Source organism: Nelumbo lutea, chromosome 3 (genome assembly GCF_056320005.1).
Source record: "Nelumbo lutea isolate HS-2025 chromosome 3, American lotus-T2T, whole genome shotgun sequence".
Classification (NCBI taxonomy): Eukaryota; Viridiplantae; Streptophyta; class Magnoliopsida; order Proteales; family Nelumbonaceae; genus Nelumbo; species Nelumbo lutea.
Genome location: NC_142686.1, coordinates 15,498,108 through 15,517,130, shown reverse-complemented (window position 1 = coordinate 15,517,130; position 19,023 = coordinate 15,498,108). Strand labels below are relative to the sequence as shown.

General features: G+C 37.6%; 3 protein-coding genes and 1 long non-coding RNA gene across 4 annotated transcripts; 2 read left to right on the top strand and 2 right to left on the bottom strand.

Annotated features, from left to right (window-relative positions):
- Window positions 1-2,493: 2,493 nt before the first annotated feature.
- On the bottom strand, window positions 2,494-5,397 carry LOC148863148 (Pentatricopeptide repeat (PPR) superfamily protein). The gene has a single exon (XM_088975016.1). It carries the CDS (start codon window positions 5,108-5,110, stop codon window positions 3,185-3,187), a length of 1,926 nt encoding a protein of 641 aa, XP_088831142.1. The 5' UTR covers window positions 5,111-5,397; the 3' UTR covers window positions 2,494-3,184.
- Window positions 5,398-6,589: 1,192 nt separating this feature from the next.
- Window positions 6,590-8,885, top strand: LOC148863147 (uncharacterized). The gene is made up of 2 exons (XR_016108965.1): window positions 6,590-7,303; window positions 8,692-8,885. It is a non-coding gene; the product is annotated as an uncharacterized LOC148863147 (long non-coding RNA).
- A 2,963-nt stretch (window positions 8,886-11,848) lies between these two features.
- LOC148863146 (amino acid transporter AVT1I-like) lies at window positions 11,849-16,357 on the top strand. The gene is made up of 5 exons (XM_088974431.1): window positions 11,849-12,367; window positions 12,588-12,742; window positions 12,990-13,075; window positions 14,971-15,578; window positions 15,733-16,357. The coding sequence occupies exons 1-5, from the start codon at window positions 12,218-12,220 to the stop codon at window positions 16,249-16,251; spliced, it is 1,518 nt and encodes a 505-aa protein (XP_088830557.1). The 5' UTR covers window positions 11,849-12,217; the 3' UTR covers window positions 16,252-16,357.
- Window positions 16,358-16,543: 186 nt separating this feature from the next.
- On the bottom strand, window positions 16,544-18,898 carry LOC148863145 (Pentatricopeptide repeat (PPR) superfamily protein). Its single transcript, XM_088974430.1, has one exon. It carries the CDS (start codon window positions 18,350-18,352, stop codon window positions 16,805-16,807), a length of 1,548 nt encoding a protein of 515 aa, XP_088830556.1. The 5' UTR covers window positions 18,353-18,898; the 3' UTR covers window positions 16,544-16,804.
- Between the last annotated feature and the right edge of the window lie 125 nt (window positions 18,899-19,023).

The window sequence follows — 19,023 nt, the reverse complement described above, 5'->3', positions numbered from 1 at the left end:
AATGGTCATACAACTCCATTGCTTCAATGTCCTTGGGACATGAATACTGAATAACCACTACCTCTCATAGGTTAGTGCTTTTGACTCAAAAGCGAGCCTTTGCAGGCTCATTTCAACCAGGAAATTGACTAAAAACAACTTATAGTAGCTTAAAAATCAGAGCAAGCCCACTGATAGAACCGCTCAAGCAAGGACTCCAACTACTAAAACAACTCTAAATAACCACTAGAAGTCCTATTAAAAATAAAAAACCAAAAATAATCCAAATATAGACTAAGGGGCTGTTTGATAACAGCGGTATTTGTTGAACTGAATGACTATTGCTTTGTCTCTTAGTGATAAAATAGTAATAAGGCCATTACCCAATGTTGGCCCCATCCATCTGGGATCTTGGGAGGGCTAGACTGGGTATGGTCCTAACCTTTGGCATTTTTTTTGGCACGAAATAGCTGCCCTGAAACTCAAACCCACATTCTCATGCTTGCCGGCCCAAGATTTTACCATCATACCAAGTAATGGCCCCTAGTTGATAAAATAGTGATATAATACAACATTTAGAAGCATAGTAATCAACTCCACTTGTGAGCTTGTCTTACAGTGTTGTTCCAAAGCCCAGATAAGCAAGGAGGATTGTGTCAGGTTGTAACCAGCATTAAAACTTTTGCCAAACTCTTATTAATGTAATAATTTGGGAGAATGATATCAACCCAATATGTCATTCAGCCATTAAGGAGGCCACAATCTACTTAATGGCTTTTTCTCAAAAAAAAAAATCTACTTATGGCTTATTCACTAAAAGACAAAGAAACAGGCCATTCAGTTCAGCCACTTCAACCATTATCAAATAGTCCTTGAGAAAATAGAAAGATTCAAATCATGTCAAAGATGGACGCCCTGTCAATAAAATGGTCATAACTCTCTGAAAACATATAAGTTTTACAAAATCTAGGTCTCACTGGATAAATAACTCAGTAACCTATCAAATGACACCAAAATCACACAAAGCAGACAAATTTTGGCCCTTAAAGATAGGCTGAAAGAAAGTACATCTTAAACTTTTCAAAATTATAAGACCTATCAAGCGAGACCCTTCAAACTAGTTTAACCTTTTAATATGACTAACCCTATTACTATGAGAATAACAACTAACAAATTAGATAATAACCTTTAAAAAAAATTAAGTTGACCAAAAATCCCAATCACCCAAAAATTACAAATTGTCATTCATGTAAGAATTTGGTTTTTTTCTTCAATGGTTTCTTTCCTTGCTTCCATAGCCAAGAATTTCAAGTGATTTTACTACATGGTGAAAACTGCGTTATGAATGGGGGCATACAGCTAATGTAAAGTGGGGAAGTGAAAATGTGATCAATACAAAAGGCCCCGTAAATAATGGATGGTTCAGATCAGCTAGAAGATTCTTCCATGAGGTAGATCTGTAGGGTCATCAAGAAAGCTAACCTTCTTAACCAAACGAGGAAACCTTTTTCAAGCATTACTGATTACAAAGAAAGCAAGGGCTAGCATGATGGAAGTAAGTGAACACAGCGATCTTAAATCACAAGAGGAACACACTACACCTCACTAATCCCATGTATTTGCATAATGACTCCTGTTTATATTTTGTCCTTTTATGAATTAAGTGGCTCCATGGTTTAGCATTGCTCAAAAGAGAAAATTAAATAGTACAATATTACTGAAAATAATATTAAGAAGAAACGCAACATATAATATCAAATTATCAATATGAATAATTCTGAAGCACTAGAGATTTCAAAGACTAGGGATGTAGTTGGATCATGAGTACACTCCACCAAATTCATAGATTTCAAATGAATGTCAACCTTCTTATCGAAAGGTTCAACAAAGTTAAGCTGTTGGGTCAGGTCCCTGAATAGGTTTCTATTCTCCAAGACACCCTTTCATGCGAAAGCCTATTGGGCTTGAAGTGTGGAAAAGCACAGCTGCACCCATACCTTGTGCTGAAATTTAATTAATCATAATGGGAGCAGTGAGGATTGAACACTAGACCATTTGGTCAACCAAACTCTGATACAATGTCAAGGAACCATTCAACCTAAAATCTTAAGCTATTAGGTGAGGTCCCTGAATAGGTTTTTATTCTCTAACAGCACTCAAAAGACCACTCCTAAGAATGATGCTCCATGCAAATATGGATATCCCAAACCTACAATGTTCCTGTAATGTCACAGACCAACATGATCAGATCCTCAATTCACTACTTTTTGTTTAAGCTTCTCCTTCAGCAATTCAAGCAAGTAATTGCCAGGCGGAATAGCAATCAGGACATGTGCTGGATCTGGATGCAATGAGAAGTAATAAGAGAGACATCAGAAATCAAAGAAGTCAGAGATGCATGGAGAAAAAGGGTTAATATTAGATTATTAATAGGTGGGAAAGTGCAGTGCTCATTAGGAACAAGTGATGGAGAACATGATAATGTGTAGCCTGCACCAAGGAATGCTTATTATCAGAACAGAAAACAACTGAAACTCCTATTTCTCTGTATTCAGTAACTGGAAGTGAGGCAATTCCAGGTAATGTCCCAACAACGAAATCAACACTTTTGGTTGATATTATCATCAGTCAATAAAATACATTATTTTATTATATTCAGAGAATATCTGACTTCACAGCATCAGAATCACATCTCATGGTTCAAAAGAATATGTAATTATGGTGTTGTACAGACTTCAACAGGTCTAGGACTTCAGGGTCCATGCTATTAGGAAGAAATGGTGAAACACTGAGACCAAAAGTTCAGGCTTTCTGTAATACGGTTTCAAGTTCAAATTTTCAGATGTCAGTATATGGGGACACAGCTGTAAATAGTTGCAATCCATAAAGTAGGTTAATTTTCTGTGCTTATTATTGCTTTTCTCAGAAGACACCCATTCCAAACAAGAGCTCCAACTTCCATGCAGTAAACTTTAATACATTAAGGTGGTGAGTAAGATCAACCTCTGATTTACTTTTCTCAATAATTGTAATCCTTGTAAACCATGAGAACGCATACCATGAATCCAAAGCAAACAGTGCATGCTCATCTGCACCAGAGCCCACGACTCTTTGATAAAAAGTACATTGGACTTCTTATCTTTGCAGTATGCAGCTTTCACTCTCCCATAAAATGTTGAAGCTGTATATCTAAGCTTAAAGATAGCTACCAGTAATCCTTACATGAGCAGAATCCCTCACGGAAATGGTGGAATCGACTTCGATCTCTAATAAACAATTCCCGATTATAAACCCGTGAAAGAACCTTTGCAAAGTTGTGGCAATCAACACAAATACGTAGATTCTTTGCCACTCTGATTGTTGTACCTGGTGGAGTTGCAAGAACTCCAAAAGCAATAGCCAACTTCTCACTGTGATAAGATAGGGCATATCCCTTCTCTTGGGCACCCAAATTGTGCAGCTCAGCTGACATGTCAGCAACATAACCTGCAAGTTTTAGTTGACTTCCAATCTCATTGAGCATTTCATAAATCTCCTCCTTCCATGGATGTGTATTGTCATCCACAACAAACTCATGAACTCTTCCATTCAATTCAATAGTGCTACAACCAGGTGTGGTTTGAATTCCTTTCTCCTTCATCAACCTCCTAACATCTGCCACCTTCCCCCAGTTACCAACTGAAGCATAGATGTTCAACAACAGAACATAATCCCCTGCTTCTTGTGCTTTCAACTCAATCAAGTGTCCAACAACATGCTCCCCAAGTGCAACATGGCCATGAATTCTGCAAGCTCCAAGTAGGGTCCTCCAAATTGTTGAATCTGCCTTAACCTCCATTGAATTTATAAGATGGTAGGCCTCATCAAGTAAACCTGCCCGACCTAAGAGATCAACCATGCATCCATAATGACAAATGTTCGGAATCAACCTGAACTCTGCCCTCATACGTTGAAAAAGACTTATACCTTCGTCAACCAATCCACTATGGCTACAAGCTGAAAGAACCCCTGTAAAAGTCTGATCATCTGGGGGGACACCCATTCTCTGCATCTCATTGAATGCTTCAATAGCTTCCCTTCCATGTCCATTCATTGCCAAACCAGAAATCATGGCACTCCAAGTAACAACACTCTTCTTAGTCATCCCCTGGAACACCTGATAAGCCATATCCAAACACCCACATCGTGTATACATTGCCACAAGTGAGTTGCAAAGATTGAGAGTGCCACTGTAGCCATGTTCGTCAATGTAATTGTGAATTCTCTTACCAAAATCTAGCGCACCCAAGTGTGTGCAAGCCTGGAGGAGAAGTAAACAAGTGACATCATCCGGTTTGGATCCATATACTTCAGTCTGCATAACATCAAACAGGGCGAGAGCATCTTTGGTCCGACCATTCTGAGCATAACAAGAAATCAAAACATTCCAAGCAACGGTATCTGGTTTAGGCATTTCATTGAACACATGATAGGCTTCATCGCTATTTCCACAAGATGCGTAGAAGCCCATCAAAGTAGTAAGTAGAAGACAATCAGAATGATGCCCATCTCGTAATATCCTGGCATGGATTTGTCTACCTCCAATTAGCGAAGGAATCCGAGTGCATGACTTCAGAACAAAGGAAGAAGACAATGGGTTTGGACGAATACCTACCTGTCGCATTTCTCTGTACAGGTAGAAGCCCTCCTCGGGAGAACCACTCTGCGAATAAGCTCTGATCATGATGTTGTAGTGAGAAGCAGTAGGCCTGTGTATTTGAGAGAAAACTCGGCGAAAATAGTATATGTCACGAAACGGGGAGAGGGCAGCGGAGGACAAGAAGTTGGTTACGATAGTTGGTTCTTGAATGAGTAATGTACGGGTGATGTGAGCATGTATTTGAAGTAAATGGTCCTTGGTTGAGCATGACTTTATAATGGCTATAACAGGCTTAATTGTATGCTCAGAGCTACTGATGATATTTGATTGTTTTTGTTTTCTGTTTATTAGTAATGGCGTTGGCCGTCGTTGGTTTTCAATTTGAAGGTTTAGGAATGGTGTTGTGGAGAAATGAAAATGGGCAAGATGGTGATGGACATCGCTGGTACTACCGAGCGAGGAACGGAACCGAAGAACTTTAGAAGACGTCATTACCAATCTACAGATTGAAGTTATTTGTGAAGGATGATAGCCATTTTGACCGTTGAAACGAGGGAACGTCGGAAACTATATGCAAAGCCAGACTAATATCTGCTTGTAATATGGTCACGGCCTTCTACTCACAGTCACTAACAGTTATTTGTGAATTGGGAAAGAGGGAAAATAAATGGATTAAATTTTGGGAATTGGGATAACGTGAAGAAAAAATTGGGTAAATTACAAAGACCCCTGTTGCAAAATACAAACTAACAATTTTTCCCTTCAACCTTCATTTGCGGCAAAGACCCCCTCTAATTCTATCTTGCCTCAGTGACAAATTGCCTTCAAATTTCACTTTAACAAATACCCCTTATGAGTTTCGCCCTTCTTAGTCAGCTGTTTAATTTTTTTTTTTAATTTCTAATTAAATTACACTTTTCTTACTTATTTGAACGATTTATGATTTGATTATTTTTTTAAGTATAATATTAAAATCCGCTTAATTGTCCTAATAGATCCTTGTAAATTTATAATTGGATTTAATATATATTTGTGGAGGTTTCTGTATGACAAATATAAATTTATGGTTTTATTTGGTTTTTTTATTTATTAGAAAAATGAGTGAATGATTTTTACATGTTAAGATGAAGAGAGACATCCATATCATTGAAATGAAACAAGAACTTAAAGAAATTTGTTTTTTCTTTTTTATGTTAATAAAATGTACCTGCTATTTTAGCTAATTTCATTTTAAAAAATAGAGGTATTTTTTTTGTCAAAATAGAGTTTAAGAGAAAAGGACTACAAAAACTAGGGTCGTTCACGGGTTGGGTTGGGTTGGTTTAATAGATTTTTTTCAACCGATCCGACCTGGTCGGGTTACTTGAAGAGCAAACTAAAACTGACCTATCATTACCCAAAACTAACCCAAACATAAAGGGTCGGTTTGATCAGTTTAGCATTGTTTGTGAACAGCCCTCAATTTGGTGTAAAATTTTCTACTCAAGAAAGGAAAACAATCCTAAAGACAAAAGTAATTCCCATTCAACTTCATTGTTCTTTAATGTTAAAAATAAGTAATTAATTAGAAAGAAGAAATTAGGATAGAGATTACATGATTAGGGAAGACTAGAAAACAAAAAATTAACTAATTCGGTTCGATTTTGGTTTAACCGAACCGAATTATCAATTTATCCCTCTTCACAACCAAAAACCAACCGGTGGTGAAGAAAAACCAATTAAATCGGTTGGATTGGGCCAATTTGGTCGATTTGACATTGTTTGTCAATAACCCTAACAAAAATAAAATAAGAAAAATTTAATGCATTTTAAGAGATAATTGCAAAGTGAAAATTCAAATAATTTAATGCATGACTTAATGGCGTATTTATTGCAAAGTGAAAATTCAAATAAATTCTTATCGCAAATGAATATTAAAGGGATAATTGTCACTGACCCCCATAGTAGAAACTAGAAAGTCTTTGTCACAAAATGAAAATTTAAGAGAGAACCCATGCTTCTGCAGCTTAAAACCTCCTAATATTTTATCTTGTTTGTTTGTTTCTTTTTCTTCTTATTTTAATGTGGTCTTCAATAGATATTAGCATGAATCGATTGCCGCTTACTCATTCAAGTATCCGGCGACGAGCCTGTATCCTACTTTCGGTAATTAACCTGTTCTTCTATCTCCTGCAAACAGCGATTAGCTGTTTTCTGTGTTTCCCAGCCTTGCTGTGTTTTGGGTCTTTTTGGTTTATAATCTACAAGATGACAGAGGTGAGATGATGATGTTTGATGACTCCGGCAATCAACCTGTACTTCCGGAAATCAGCTTCTATTCTGGTCAACAGCAACCAGCTGTATTATTATGCGTTAGGTGATTAAAGATCATCATCAAGTTTTTCTCGTTATTATGGATCATCATTCAAATTGCTCGGTGTTTCAAGTTCTCAGTTCGGGAGCAAAAATCAAAGCAAGGGAAGCAATTTCGATCCTCTTCAGGTGAAAATTACAAGTGGGGAATCAAGAGTTGAAGCGCCTCAGGTCACTCGATCCCCAAACTGGAAGATGAACAGTATCACTCTAATGTGATTACACGTTACCAACATGCAGCACTTTCCGAAAACACATGGTCACCATGCAAGCTCCCACGTATCAGCTAGCATGGTAAAGCACGTGGCATTGAGCCTAGTCACTATTTGACAGGTATTCTAACTCTCTCAACAAATTTACAGCCTTCATTTGCACGAATTTTATTATTTCCATGAAAATATTTGCGTGGAATATTCGGGGTTGTAACAACCCATGTACTCAGAGGCACCTCAAAAGACTGATTAAAGCAAACAAGCCGGAGATAATCTTCATCTCTGAAACTAGGCTCAATACAGAGAGAAGCCATAAGCTAGCTAAATATTTGAAATATAATAATTCTGCTCATGTCGAAGCAACAGGTCGATCTGGTGGCCTCTTATGTTGTTGGGACTCGCATATAAACATTCAGGTTTTGATGACCACAAATCATATTATCAAACTGAGCCTTCTCGATCTTCCTACAAATCAAACTCGGAAGATAGTTTTTCTATATGGTCATCCACACAGAGAAACACAGAAGATCTATATGGGAATCTATACAAAACATGCATGATCCTCGAGGTGACCCATGGCTGTTAATTGGTGGCATGAATGCCCTTGTTTCTCTTCATGATTACAAATCTGGCCGGATTGGTAGAATAGCACCACAGTTATCCCAAGCCATGCAGAATACAAACGATTCATTTGCTCTTATAGACCTTGGTTTTATACATGGACAAATGGTCACCATAAAAGCGGCATTTTTAAATGTACAGTGGCATTTATAAGTGCCACTAAATGTCTAAACATATTCGCACATGCATGCTAAAAAATAATAAAAATGAAGCGATGTTGCTTCATCATGCCCTTTAAATCAAATGCATATTATTTACTTAATTAAATAATCAAATAATTATGAAATTTAACCAAATAAATCATTTTCATATAAAACAAATTTATCTTAAAATGTTTATATATACAACTGTCAATTTCAAATCATAGATCCATAATGGATAGTCCAAAAACAAACAAAAAAAATCATTTTGCTCTATGATGTCTAAAATCTTCATCAAAATCCAAACTATACATCTTGAAAAAACAAATACATCTTATTAATAAAAACTAGATATAATATTATATCTTTGGATCTAATAATAGATGGCTTAGAGATAGATAGACCATCTGGCAAACGTGTTTATCGGTTCTTCTTACATACAAGTTAATATTAGGTATGGGACTTAATAACATATTCAAATATGCAGATATTACTTGTAGGTCCCACTTACATCCTCCCATGTATGCCCTTCCTCTTTTCTGTTTATAATGCAAGTTATCTTAAAAATAAAAAATAAACACTTATTGAGGTTGTTAGAATCCAATCTTAAAAAAAAAATAATAAATAGAATATCATCGAGAGCAACATAATTATCAAGCTATTCATTTTGACATTTGTTTTTCTGCCTTTTGGCCACTGTTTATACAATAACGGACCAACACTGGGTAATGGTCTTTTGGCCTTACAGAGAAGACAGAAGGTCAAGGGCAATGTAGCAAATTAGCACTGGTGGAGGTTCCATGAAGCCAAGAAAATCATAAGGACTTTTCTTTTTCTTTTCCTTTCTCTCTCTCTCTCTCTCATACACACGCACACACACTTTTGTGATACTAAATACTATGTACAAACTATAGAGTGAGTCCACATGTTACCAAGTGCCAATAAGATGCCATCTCTCTAGTAAAGTCGTATCAAAGTTGTTCTTGTACACCATATCAAACTAGGAGGCATGGTGACTGTAGTGAACCAGCAGTTCAAGTTCCAATTTCACTCAGTTTTTAAGAAAACCATTTAGAGGAAAGCCTGCTGGCTCTTATGATTGATTGATATGAACACGATATGGGTCATCAATCAGAATTTGTTTCAAGCTTACCCTCTTCCTTAATCAGTCAACCCTGAGATTTCTACGAGGGTCTCAATAAAATGTTTTTCCCTCGATTGTGGTTGAACGGTTCCTTGAAATCATGCATTCTTTGCAATTCTGAAACCACCTTATCATGCATTCTTTGCAATCATGAGGTTGAACGGTTCCTTAATCAGTCAACCCTGAAACCACCTACTTCTTCACTGAACCGACAGATAGACACCCTACTCAACCCACCAGCATTGTGGTTGGACACAATTCTGATATAAATTTAAACCAACATAAATGTCTAACAGAAAATTAATTAAGATCAAACTCGACCGACGCAGTATTTAGGGCTGTTGAGCTAATTTATATGGTTATAATGCAAGGAGCAATGCAATGCTAAATAATTAATAAATATACCAGATTTGTTGACCTCCTGGTGTGAGGGTACCCTTTGTATTTTAACCTGTTCGACCAAACTCCTTATCCAAGTCTTTATTCAAAGAGTACTAGATGTAATTGCTCTACGCCTCTAGCTCTACCTCACTTGAAAGGAATTAAAAACATATGAGCTATTTATCTTATTGACAGAGGACAATTGTTAATGGAGAATACTGTTGTAAACCAGTACAATGACCACCATCCCTAAAAGCCAGCTGCAACTAATAAATAAAGCATGCATGTGGTGGGATTTCGGCTTTTGCATTTGAGATGTTAAATACATGTGATCAAATAAATCAAATTCACCAATCAAATCAAAACCTCTCCTAACAGCTAAAACTGACAAGAGAGTCTTTTCTTTAGGAATTGCCTTGTTCAACTAGTGCACCCCACCACACCCTCCACTTGATACTACCAAAATGTGAATTATGCTAACATTCAAATTAATGCCTTAAATGGTTTCAAACTAGCCATGTCTACAAATAGCACAAGGCAGCAGTTTGCCTCTCTCACCACACTCTCCTGCACTCATCATCAACTATCCCACCATCTACAGTCTCTGTTGTGCAGTTTCATGGAAGTGCAGATTATTTCTTAATGAGGGACTAACTACTTTGATACCAAGTAATGCAGGATTGATCTGCAAAATAAGAAAAATAAAATAAGACTAGGAATCAGCAGCATCTAGGCTTCTCTAGGAGTCGGTACTTAGAGATACTATTAGGAATCATCAACTAATAGCTTCTACAAGGAATCAGTACCATCAAGAAAACTAGACTTACTCGCAATGTTGAATGTAAAGAATTTAAATGTTATAATCTAATGCCAGAAAGAGAGGGCCTTGTATATATTTATAGGCAAAGACAGGAAGGTTGTCTAGTCCTTCTCCCTTATTTTCCTACTCCAAAATCAACTAAGAAATGCTACTAAGGCACTAACTAGGAATAGAACCAATCCTAGTTGGCCAAGGACTGGGGCTTTGACTTAAGACAAATCCTAGTTGGCTTAGGACTAGGAATAAAACAAATCCAGCTTGAATTGTGACCATGATCATGACCTACTAACATAACTCTGACTGACTGTTTACCCCCCAAAAAAATATAAGAATTCAGACTGACTAAAATAACTCTGAACCAGTTAGGAAAACTATTAATGACTCGAAAAAAAAAAACTTCAAAACATTTACAGCAATAATCCCACTACCCATCAATTTATATTTAGAAAATCTCAAATCTGACATGTCAGCTCCTATATCACTTTTTTTTTAGAAAAAAATATATATATATCTAAAAATAAATAATTATCAATATTTTTGACACATGAAAGTATGAATATGAAGAAAAATTAATGACTTAAAAGAATACACCACTCGATGGATTGCATGTACCATCTTTTAAGTCATTAATTTTTCTTTCTTTTGGTTAAAAAAAAAAACTAATTCAGAATCCCTTTTCTGTTGGAAAATAACCATATATGCATTTCAAAACAGGTACCGGTATTGTTTTTCACAAAAAAGAAAGAGACTTAAAACAAAAAACATGATTTTCAAATCAGAGGTTCAAGTTTTAGAAACAAAACAAAAAATTAAAAAGATAAAAAACATTTACAACCAATTTCCATTTTGTGTGAAACAAAGAATTTGATTTCAAACAGTATGGGTTTTAATTTGTATTTGAAACAATTGAAGAACACGCCCATGCCTATGGTGACTGGGGATTTGTGTTCTTTTTGGTAGCTGGCAAAAAAGAAAAAAGTAGAAACAGTGATTTACTTTTCTGTCTGATTTCTTATCGTTATTTGCAAAGGGCCTGCCGAGAGCGAGTGCGAGTTCATATCTATTTGGAGGATCGTGATAAAAGAGAAAATGCAGGCCCACTGGCTACTACTAGTCAGTTATTCACCACCCGCCAATAGTAATTTCCTTTTCTGTCATTTTTATATGTCTTTTCTATAGCCAACAAAGGTTTATAGGAATAGTTTTCTTTTTGTTCTCTTGCTTTGACTGGATTTCATCCTCATAATAGCGAGAGCCGATAGTATCAACTCTGTTGATCTAATGAATTAGTTTTCTTTCATGATTCAAAAGAAAAACCCAATAAACCACTAAAACCACCTGAGTGATTTGTTTTTGAGTACAGAGTTAGCAGCCTAACACTTTCGTGTTTTATTGAGTGGTGACAAGATTGTCACAGAAGATGAGAACTCTCTACCATTGGTGTATGGTCTTGCAGATAAGGGTAATTTTTTGTCCTGAATATTAAATAATATTTTTATAAAATAATTAAAATAAGATAAATTATTTAAAAAAAATCAAAAAAAAGTAATGATACTGTTCATTGTCTTCCTTTGCCCTTCCTTCTTTGCTCTCTCGCACGAAACCAGCAGAGCCCTTAGAATCGACAACCCCGATGGTTTTAGGGGTTTTATCAGGGATTGCGAGGAAGGGAAGGGGGGACATGACCCCCTCTACAAATGCAAGGTCCGTCTGCCAGTCTACCAGTCTGCCGTACCGTGCATATCCAACAGCCGTGACTTGTGAGACTCTAAACGATAAAAGGAAAGGAAATAAAATAAAAATAAACGGAGGTAAGGACTGACTGAGGAATGGGGAGATGTCATCACGTCATGTCCTCCTGGCAATGGTTTTAGAAATGATCTCATGTCATCATGTCATCATTTTGGAAGCCCAAAATGATCTCCGACGATGTGGTCGGTTTCGCTGATGAGGGTGGTAACAGTAGCGGCAACGCATACGAAGAGGAGGCAGATTAAGGGGAGACGGAGAGTTGAAAACGGCATACTCACTTCTCTCTTACCTTTTTGGGAAAACGGAGAGTCTGCCAGACCTTCAGTTGTGAGATTTTAGCAGATAAGGGAGAAACCGTTTCATTTCCCTTCTTTGATATTTAAAAATATATATATACCTTATTTTTATTATTTTATAAAATATTATGTTTATTGATATTCAAAACAAAAATTGCTATTATCTACTATAACCCCTTTAATTTATCTGACATTCCAATTCGTACACTGTTTCAGAGAGAATTCCTTATTGGGTTGTGTTTGTGTTTCAGGATGAAAAGACAGAGACAATACAGATTATTTCGGATATACTATCAAAGAAAACGCTACTGGGGGTACCCACAAACCACTTCTGGACAGCAGATCCACACCTTCTAATTCAGATTTTAGGGGCCACGAGGCAGTCTGTGTGTGTGCATGATCAGAGGTTTATGCAACCATGATGCATTTAGCCAATAATACATTACAGCCAACATCTAAATATAAGATAAACGTGGAAAGGAATCTCAAAGAAAACCGACCAACTCTTTTTTCTTTTTTTCTTTCTTCTTCTTCTTCTCCTGCACTTTGAGTGGAATGGACATCAACTCATCATCTGCAAGACAAAATGAAGGGGATGCTCTCCCCTACCTCAACAAGCCACTCCTCTCACACCAAGACCTTGAACATTCCAGGACAGTGGAAAGCCAGAACCACCTGCAATCACAGACTGGAACCACATTCCTCAGGACTTGCTTCAATGGAGTAAATGCCTTGTCAGGTCTCTCTCTCTCTCTCTCTGCATTGAAGTGTCATTTAATTATCCATAGGAAGTATATTTTTTGGGAATCATAAATTTTTAATCACCTATTATAGACGTGTTTGACTTGCTATGAAAACGCTTTCTAGATTAATTAAAAAAAAAAAAAAATCTACTAATGGAGATGCTTTTGGTGATTATCCATCATCTACTTTTGCCTGCTGAATGGTGCTGTTGTTTATCTTTTCCCGTACCGAACTATTACAGGTTCTCCATAACTTGAACTAGCCATTGGAGTGGAGTTTCCAATGTATATGAGAAATATATAGAGAGAGTATGAAGAGTAAACAGAACCATAGAGATAGAGTGTTTCATGAGAGATTGATGTCCAGTCAATGTCCAATAATCTCTGGGCTTCATAGCGTCGTTTACCATGATGCGTTGTGTGTTAGACCCAAATTGGAATCCAAATGGTTCAAACAGATAGTAATAAGAATGTGAATTTCATTCTTGAGAGAGGGGTAGGAAATGGCTATTCTCTCAAATAGGAGAATCCCATTCGAACAAGAACGAAAATAAGATTCTGATTCTGTCCAACTAAACAGTTGGAATCTGAATAATCAACTATGATTCCAATTCCAGACCCTATTCCCACGAACCAAACGTGGCTTAGTTTTTAATTAAGTGGAGTTCTTGAGAAATTGCAATTCCCCATTACATGACTGATTCATCAATTGGATTTTGGGAATTGAGCTTAAACAGGATCAATGTGTCATGCGTGCATGCTGTTCCTTTTAGCTAAATTCGAGTTTTACAAGAAATTCTATTTCTTCGTTTTCGATCTAAAATCTTATAAACATGCGATTTTGTTAAGAAAAACGCTGAGAGTTGATAGATGTATGGGTTACATATCCGAGCTTCTCTTAGCTTTATACTTGGGCCAACCACTTATAGTCGCGCTCAGGATCATAAGACCCTCAGCCCTCAGGTGCGGTGGCGCCCTCAGTGACTCAGTATCGGTAAGTCAGCTGGCCATGTTATTTTCGAAACTTGGCTAGCTAGTCTCATTGAGGCCCAGATACGGTTAATATTCTTTGGACTGGAAAGAATAACAAAATATAGGAAATCTGATTTGGTGCTCACAAAATTATGCTTACATCCTTCTCTCAGCCCTGCATTGGGAATATTTCTCCATGAATAAAAACTTACAAATATGAAGATGTTCCCAATGCACGGCTGAAAATGGCAAATAATGCGAGCACAATTTCGTGAGGACTGAATCCGCCCTCAAAACATAGTGAAAAGACAAAGAAACTAACCCTCTTTGTTTTGTTTACAATGATAAAAATCAGTAGTGAAATTTTCTCTCCTAAATTACTTATTTTTTGGCGCTCCCACTTATGAAAAATGGAATGCAGGTGGTGGAAGAATCTTGTTTTCAAGAATCAAGAACCACCATTGATTTTTCTTTGCTTATAAAATACCATCGAGAATTTCGTGAACTTAATTTTAGCCCAATGAAATCTTCTCAAATGTTTTAAATATATATATATATTAGAAAGCCATTTCAATTAACAAAACCCCTATCCGAGGTTAAAACATGGCAGCTGATGTGGGCTGCAGGATTCTAACACACGGCCAGTCCATCATTAGATAGATCTCCTATCAAAGAACGATTTGCAGAAATTTTTCTTAAGGCTGTGTTTGGAAACAATGTAAATATGTAGAGTGTAAAACTGTTCATATAAATTGTAAAGTCGGGTTAGTTTTGCACTGACAAATTTACCTTCTTACCTTTGATGATTCAGAAGCAAATTAAATAAGCTCAATTAGAAGACTGTATTTATGTGTAGTGTACTCTGTATGTATGGCGATTAAGTGCAAAATAACCTCAATCTCAATGTTGTGTTTCTCAGGAGTTGGAATATTATCAATTCCATATGCACTTGCTGAAGGAGGGTGGCTTAGCTTGCTACTTCTTTTCTTGATGTCGATCATTTGTTTCTACACTGCAATTCTTTTAAGGAGGTGTATAGACGCCCACCCACATATCAAAACCTATTCCGATATAGGTGAACTTGCTTTTGGCCATAAAGGAAGAACCATGGTAGCGCTTTTCATATATCTTGAGCTGTATCTCGTTGCCATAGAATTTTTAATATTGGAAGGTGATAACTTGGAGAAGTTGTTTCCAACTACAAGTTTTAGAGTTGCAGGACTGAATATTGGTGGGAAACAAGGTTTTATTGTGCTTGCTGCCCTTATAATTTTGCCAACGACATGGTTAAGAAGTTTGGGCATGCTTGCCTATGTTTCTGGTGCTGGTGTCTTCGCTTCTATTGTTGTGGTGTTTTCTGTGTTTTGGGCTGGTGCAGTGGATGGCATTGGATTCCATGAAAGAGGAAAGTTCTTGAATTGGGCTGGAATGCCTACTGCTATCAGCTTATATGCATTTTGTTATTGTGGCCATGCAGTGTTTCCCACTCTATGTTCTTCTATGAAAGATAGGAACCAGTTCTCCAAGGTAATCAATTGCAACCTAATGTTCTCATCAGTTTGTTCAATTCTGAGCCATATTAAGCAAAATGCATTTGAAATTTTAGATTCAATTGATTTTAACTCCATCTTCTATTTCCTGGACATAAATCTATTTTTCCTTGCCTTATCACTACTTGCAGGTGTTGTTAGTCTGCTTTGTCATTTGCACCCTCAACTATGGATCAATGGCTGTTTTGGGCTACCTGATGTATGGAGAAGGTGTTAAGTCCCAGGTGACATTAAACCTTCCCGTTGGAAAAGTTAGCTCACATATAGCAATTTTTACTACACTAATCAATCCTTTCACCAAGTATGCAATTATGGTTACTCCTATTGTAATTGCAATTGAAGATTTGTTTCCATGCCGTAACAACAAGTCTATTAGCATCCTTATTAGAACAGTGTTGTTGATCAGTAATGTTGTGGTGGCATTGACAATTCCATTTTTCGGGTACCTAATGGCATTTATTGGTGCATTTCTTAGTGTCATGGTTTCGCTTCTGCTGCCATGCCTGTGCTACCTCAAGATTTCCAAGGCTTCTCGGAGTCCTGGACTTGAATTGGTCATTATTGTTGGAATTTTGGTATTGGGATCTCTGGTTGCGGTCTTGGGGACTTACATTTCTCTCAGTGAGATTGTAAACCATTTGCTAACTTAACTTTCTATGGACCATATGAACAGACGACAGCAGCCAGCCATATTTTCAAAATCTATGTATGTTTTGTTTTCATAGATAAATAAGACAGTAACTTGTTTATGAACAATCTTTATTCCCGTGGAAATGTTCTTGGTCTTGTAGCAATGCCACATCAAACAGCATAAGTAGATTCGGTATCAACAGATTATAGATCACATACCTATTTCTTGACTCAGGATTCAAATTTTATACAAGGGGAAATAACAGGCATTACTTGTGGAAATAAAGAACTTATGGAATAAGAGAATGTGTATGCAGCAATTATAGAATTCACTCTATTCAGGGAAAATCAAATGAAAACACAGAGAACACATAAGAAAAGGAAAAGAAAAATTTAGACTACTAGTATACAATAAAGAACTTATCGAATATGGGATAACAAGTTTTCAGCATTCATGTGTATTTGTCATGGAGTCATAGTACTAAATCTTGGGATCATGATAAATTATGCAGACTGGAAATGCGTCTTGAAGACTGAAACCAAAATTCCAAATGATACACAGCAGGAAAATTCTTATTCATGGTTAATTGCCATCATATTTAAGTTCAACCCATCTAAAAAGTTGTAGATGATCTCACAATCAACTAAGGAATCATCACCTGAAAAGAATCTATGAGAATGCCCACCGATCTCAATGCAACTCTCTCCAGCCATCTTCTTCTGCCCTTCCTCTCTCATCACCCTCCGCATATTTGCTGCTTCCTCCCACAACCCGACCTCTGCATACATGTTGGCAACCATCACAAGATTCCCACTTCTTGTTGGCTCCAAATGAAGTAACTTGTTCCTGACCTTCTCTCTAATACCACTGTTGCCATCAGCATCATGAATGCTGCATGCACTGAGTAACGTCCTCCATACAACCGGATCAGGTTCAGTGGGCATGTCGAAAATGAATTTATAAGCCTCTTTAAGACGACCTGCACGACTCAATATATCCACCATGGCTCCATAATGTGTCATCCTAGGTTTTATGCCATGCACATGTGTCATGTCATGGAAGAACTGATAACCCTCATCAACCAAACCTGCATGGCTACACGCACAGAGGACCCCGAGAAAAGTGACATGATTAGGCTGAACCGAACAATTTTTCATCTCGAGGAAGAGATCAAGGGCTTCCCTAGCCAACCCATGCTGGGCTAACCCCAAAATCATTGCACTCCACGTCCAAACATTTCTCTCGCGCATTCTATCAAAAATCATTCTGGCACAACCGACAGCACCACACTTGGCATACATATCAACAAGGGCTGTACCCAATCGACAATTTATGACCAAACCTTTTTCTATAACTTGACAATGGGCCCATCTCCCTAAGCTCAGGTTCCCAAGCTCAGAACAAGCAGAAAGCAAGACCACCATCGAGGCCTCATCCGGCTCATACCCACAAAATATCATCTCAGTGAAGAGCCTAACTGAATCATCTAACAGCGACTTCCCGACATAAGCAGTGATGATGACATTCCATGATACCAGAGTCCTAAAAAACATTGTATCAAACACGCGACGTGCATCAGAAATTTCCCCGCAGGATCCATAGAGATGAATCAAGGTATTCTGGACATAAATATCCGAATCAACACCATGCTTCACGGCATCTGCCTGTATTTGTCTTCCTTCTTGAAGAGCCGATAGATGAGCGCACGCCTTGAGAAGAAAGGGGAAAGTGAGCTTATTGGGCTTTACTCCACGACTCCGCATCTCAAGGAAAACGGCTATGGCTTCTCTCGGCAAATCATTAAGCGCATAACCCCTAATAACAATATTCCACGAAGAGGTTATACGATCAAGGGCGTGATAGAGAACGGATCGCGCATATTCCAAGTCTCTGGAGGGCGACGACAAGGCACAAAAACGCAGGACGTGGCTCATGACATACCCATCTCTGCCAAGGCCATAAGTCTGAATTTGAGCATGAATTTGGTTGAGAACCTTGATGGAGGAACAATCCTTGAGAAGAGAAAGGAATTGCTCCTTTCGGGAGACAAAATTCAAATTTCCGTTTGAGTTCTTGGGCGGGTAACATAGAAATAGGGTTGGTCTAGCAAATCGATGCATGCAATTGGCTAAGTGGAATCAATCGAAGGTCATCCAATTCAATTCAAACTAACTTAACATTCAAAATCCACCGTAGCTCCGCTACCTGTATAGCCATTGGACCGCCCTTGGATCAATAATCACGGTTAGCTCAGAGGATAGGCGATAGGCCCCTTCGCTAGTTTCCCTATCATGGAAGCCAGTGGCAGTGGGTTTAAAATGCCCCCCCCCCCCCCTACTAGTAGGCCTGTCAGATGCATTCCCCTTATACTGTGAAGCTATAAAATTCTGATATGAGCTGCTGATTGAACGGGCTGGTGTTAAAATACAGGCACGCAACAGCATTTGGGATTTGGGAAGGTCGAAGGTGACTGATGCCGATTTTAGAATATAGTTTCTTTTTATTTTTTTTGGCATTGTTGCTCATGCACCAGTTCCTTCCCGGTAACGGTACCTAACTGGCTAATTCAACTGCTTGTGTTAATCCTTCAATGAAACCTGTGGTGACCAAGGGTGTTAAACCCACCACTCACTCGAGTCTGAATCTCCTGCACAATCATCCTGAAGAGTTTCTTATACATCGAAAATTCGAAATACGAAAATGAAACTTAATTCATATTTTTTATTTGTTTTAAAATTTTAATATATTAAAAATAAAGAGGTTATTCCCACTCACACATGCTAAATTTAAA

Coding starts and splice junctions, on each gene's coding strand:
- LOC148863148 (XM_088975016.1), bottom strand. CDS start 5,110: ATGACGTCTTCTAAAGTTCTTCGGTTCCGTTCCTCGCTCGGTAGTACC.
- LOC148863146 (XM_088974431.1), top strand. CDS start 12,218: ATGTGGTCGGTTTCGCTGATGAGGGTGGTAACAGTAGCGGCAACGCAT. Junction 12,368..12,587: donor AGTCTGCCAGACCTTCAGTT/GTGAGATTTTAG, acceptor TTTGTGTTTCAG/GATGAAAAGACAGAGACAAT. Junction 12,743..12,989: donor GTGTGTGTGCATGATCAGAG/GTTTATGCAACC, acceptor TGAACATTCCAG/GACAGTGGAAAGCCAGAACC.
- LOC148863145 (XM_088974430.1), bottom strand. CDS start 18,352: ATGCATCGATTTGCTAGACCAACCCTATTTCTATGTTACCCGCCCAAG.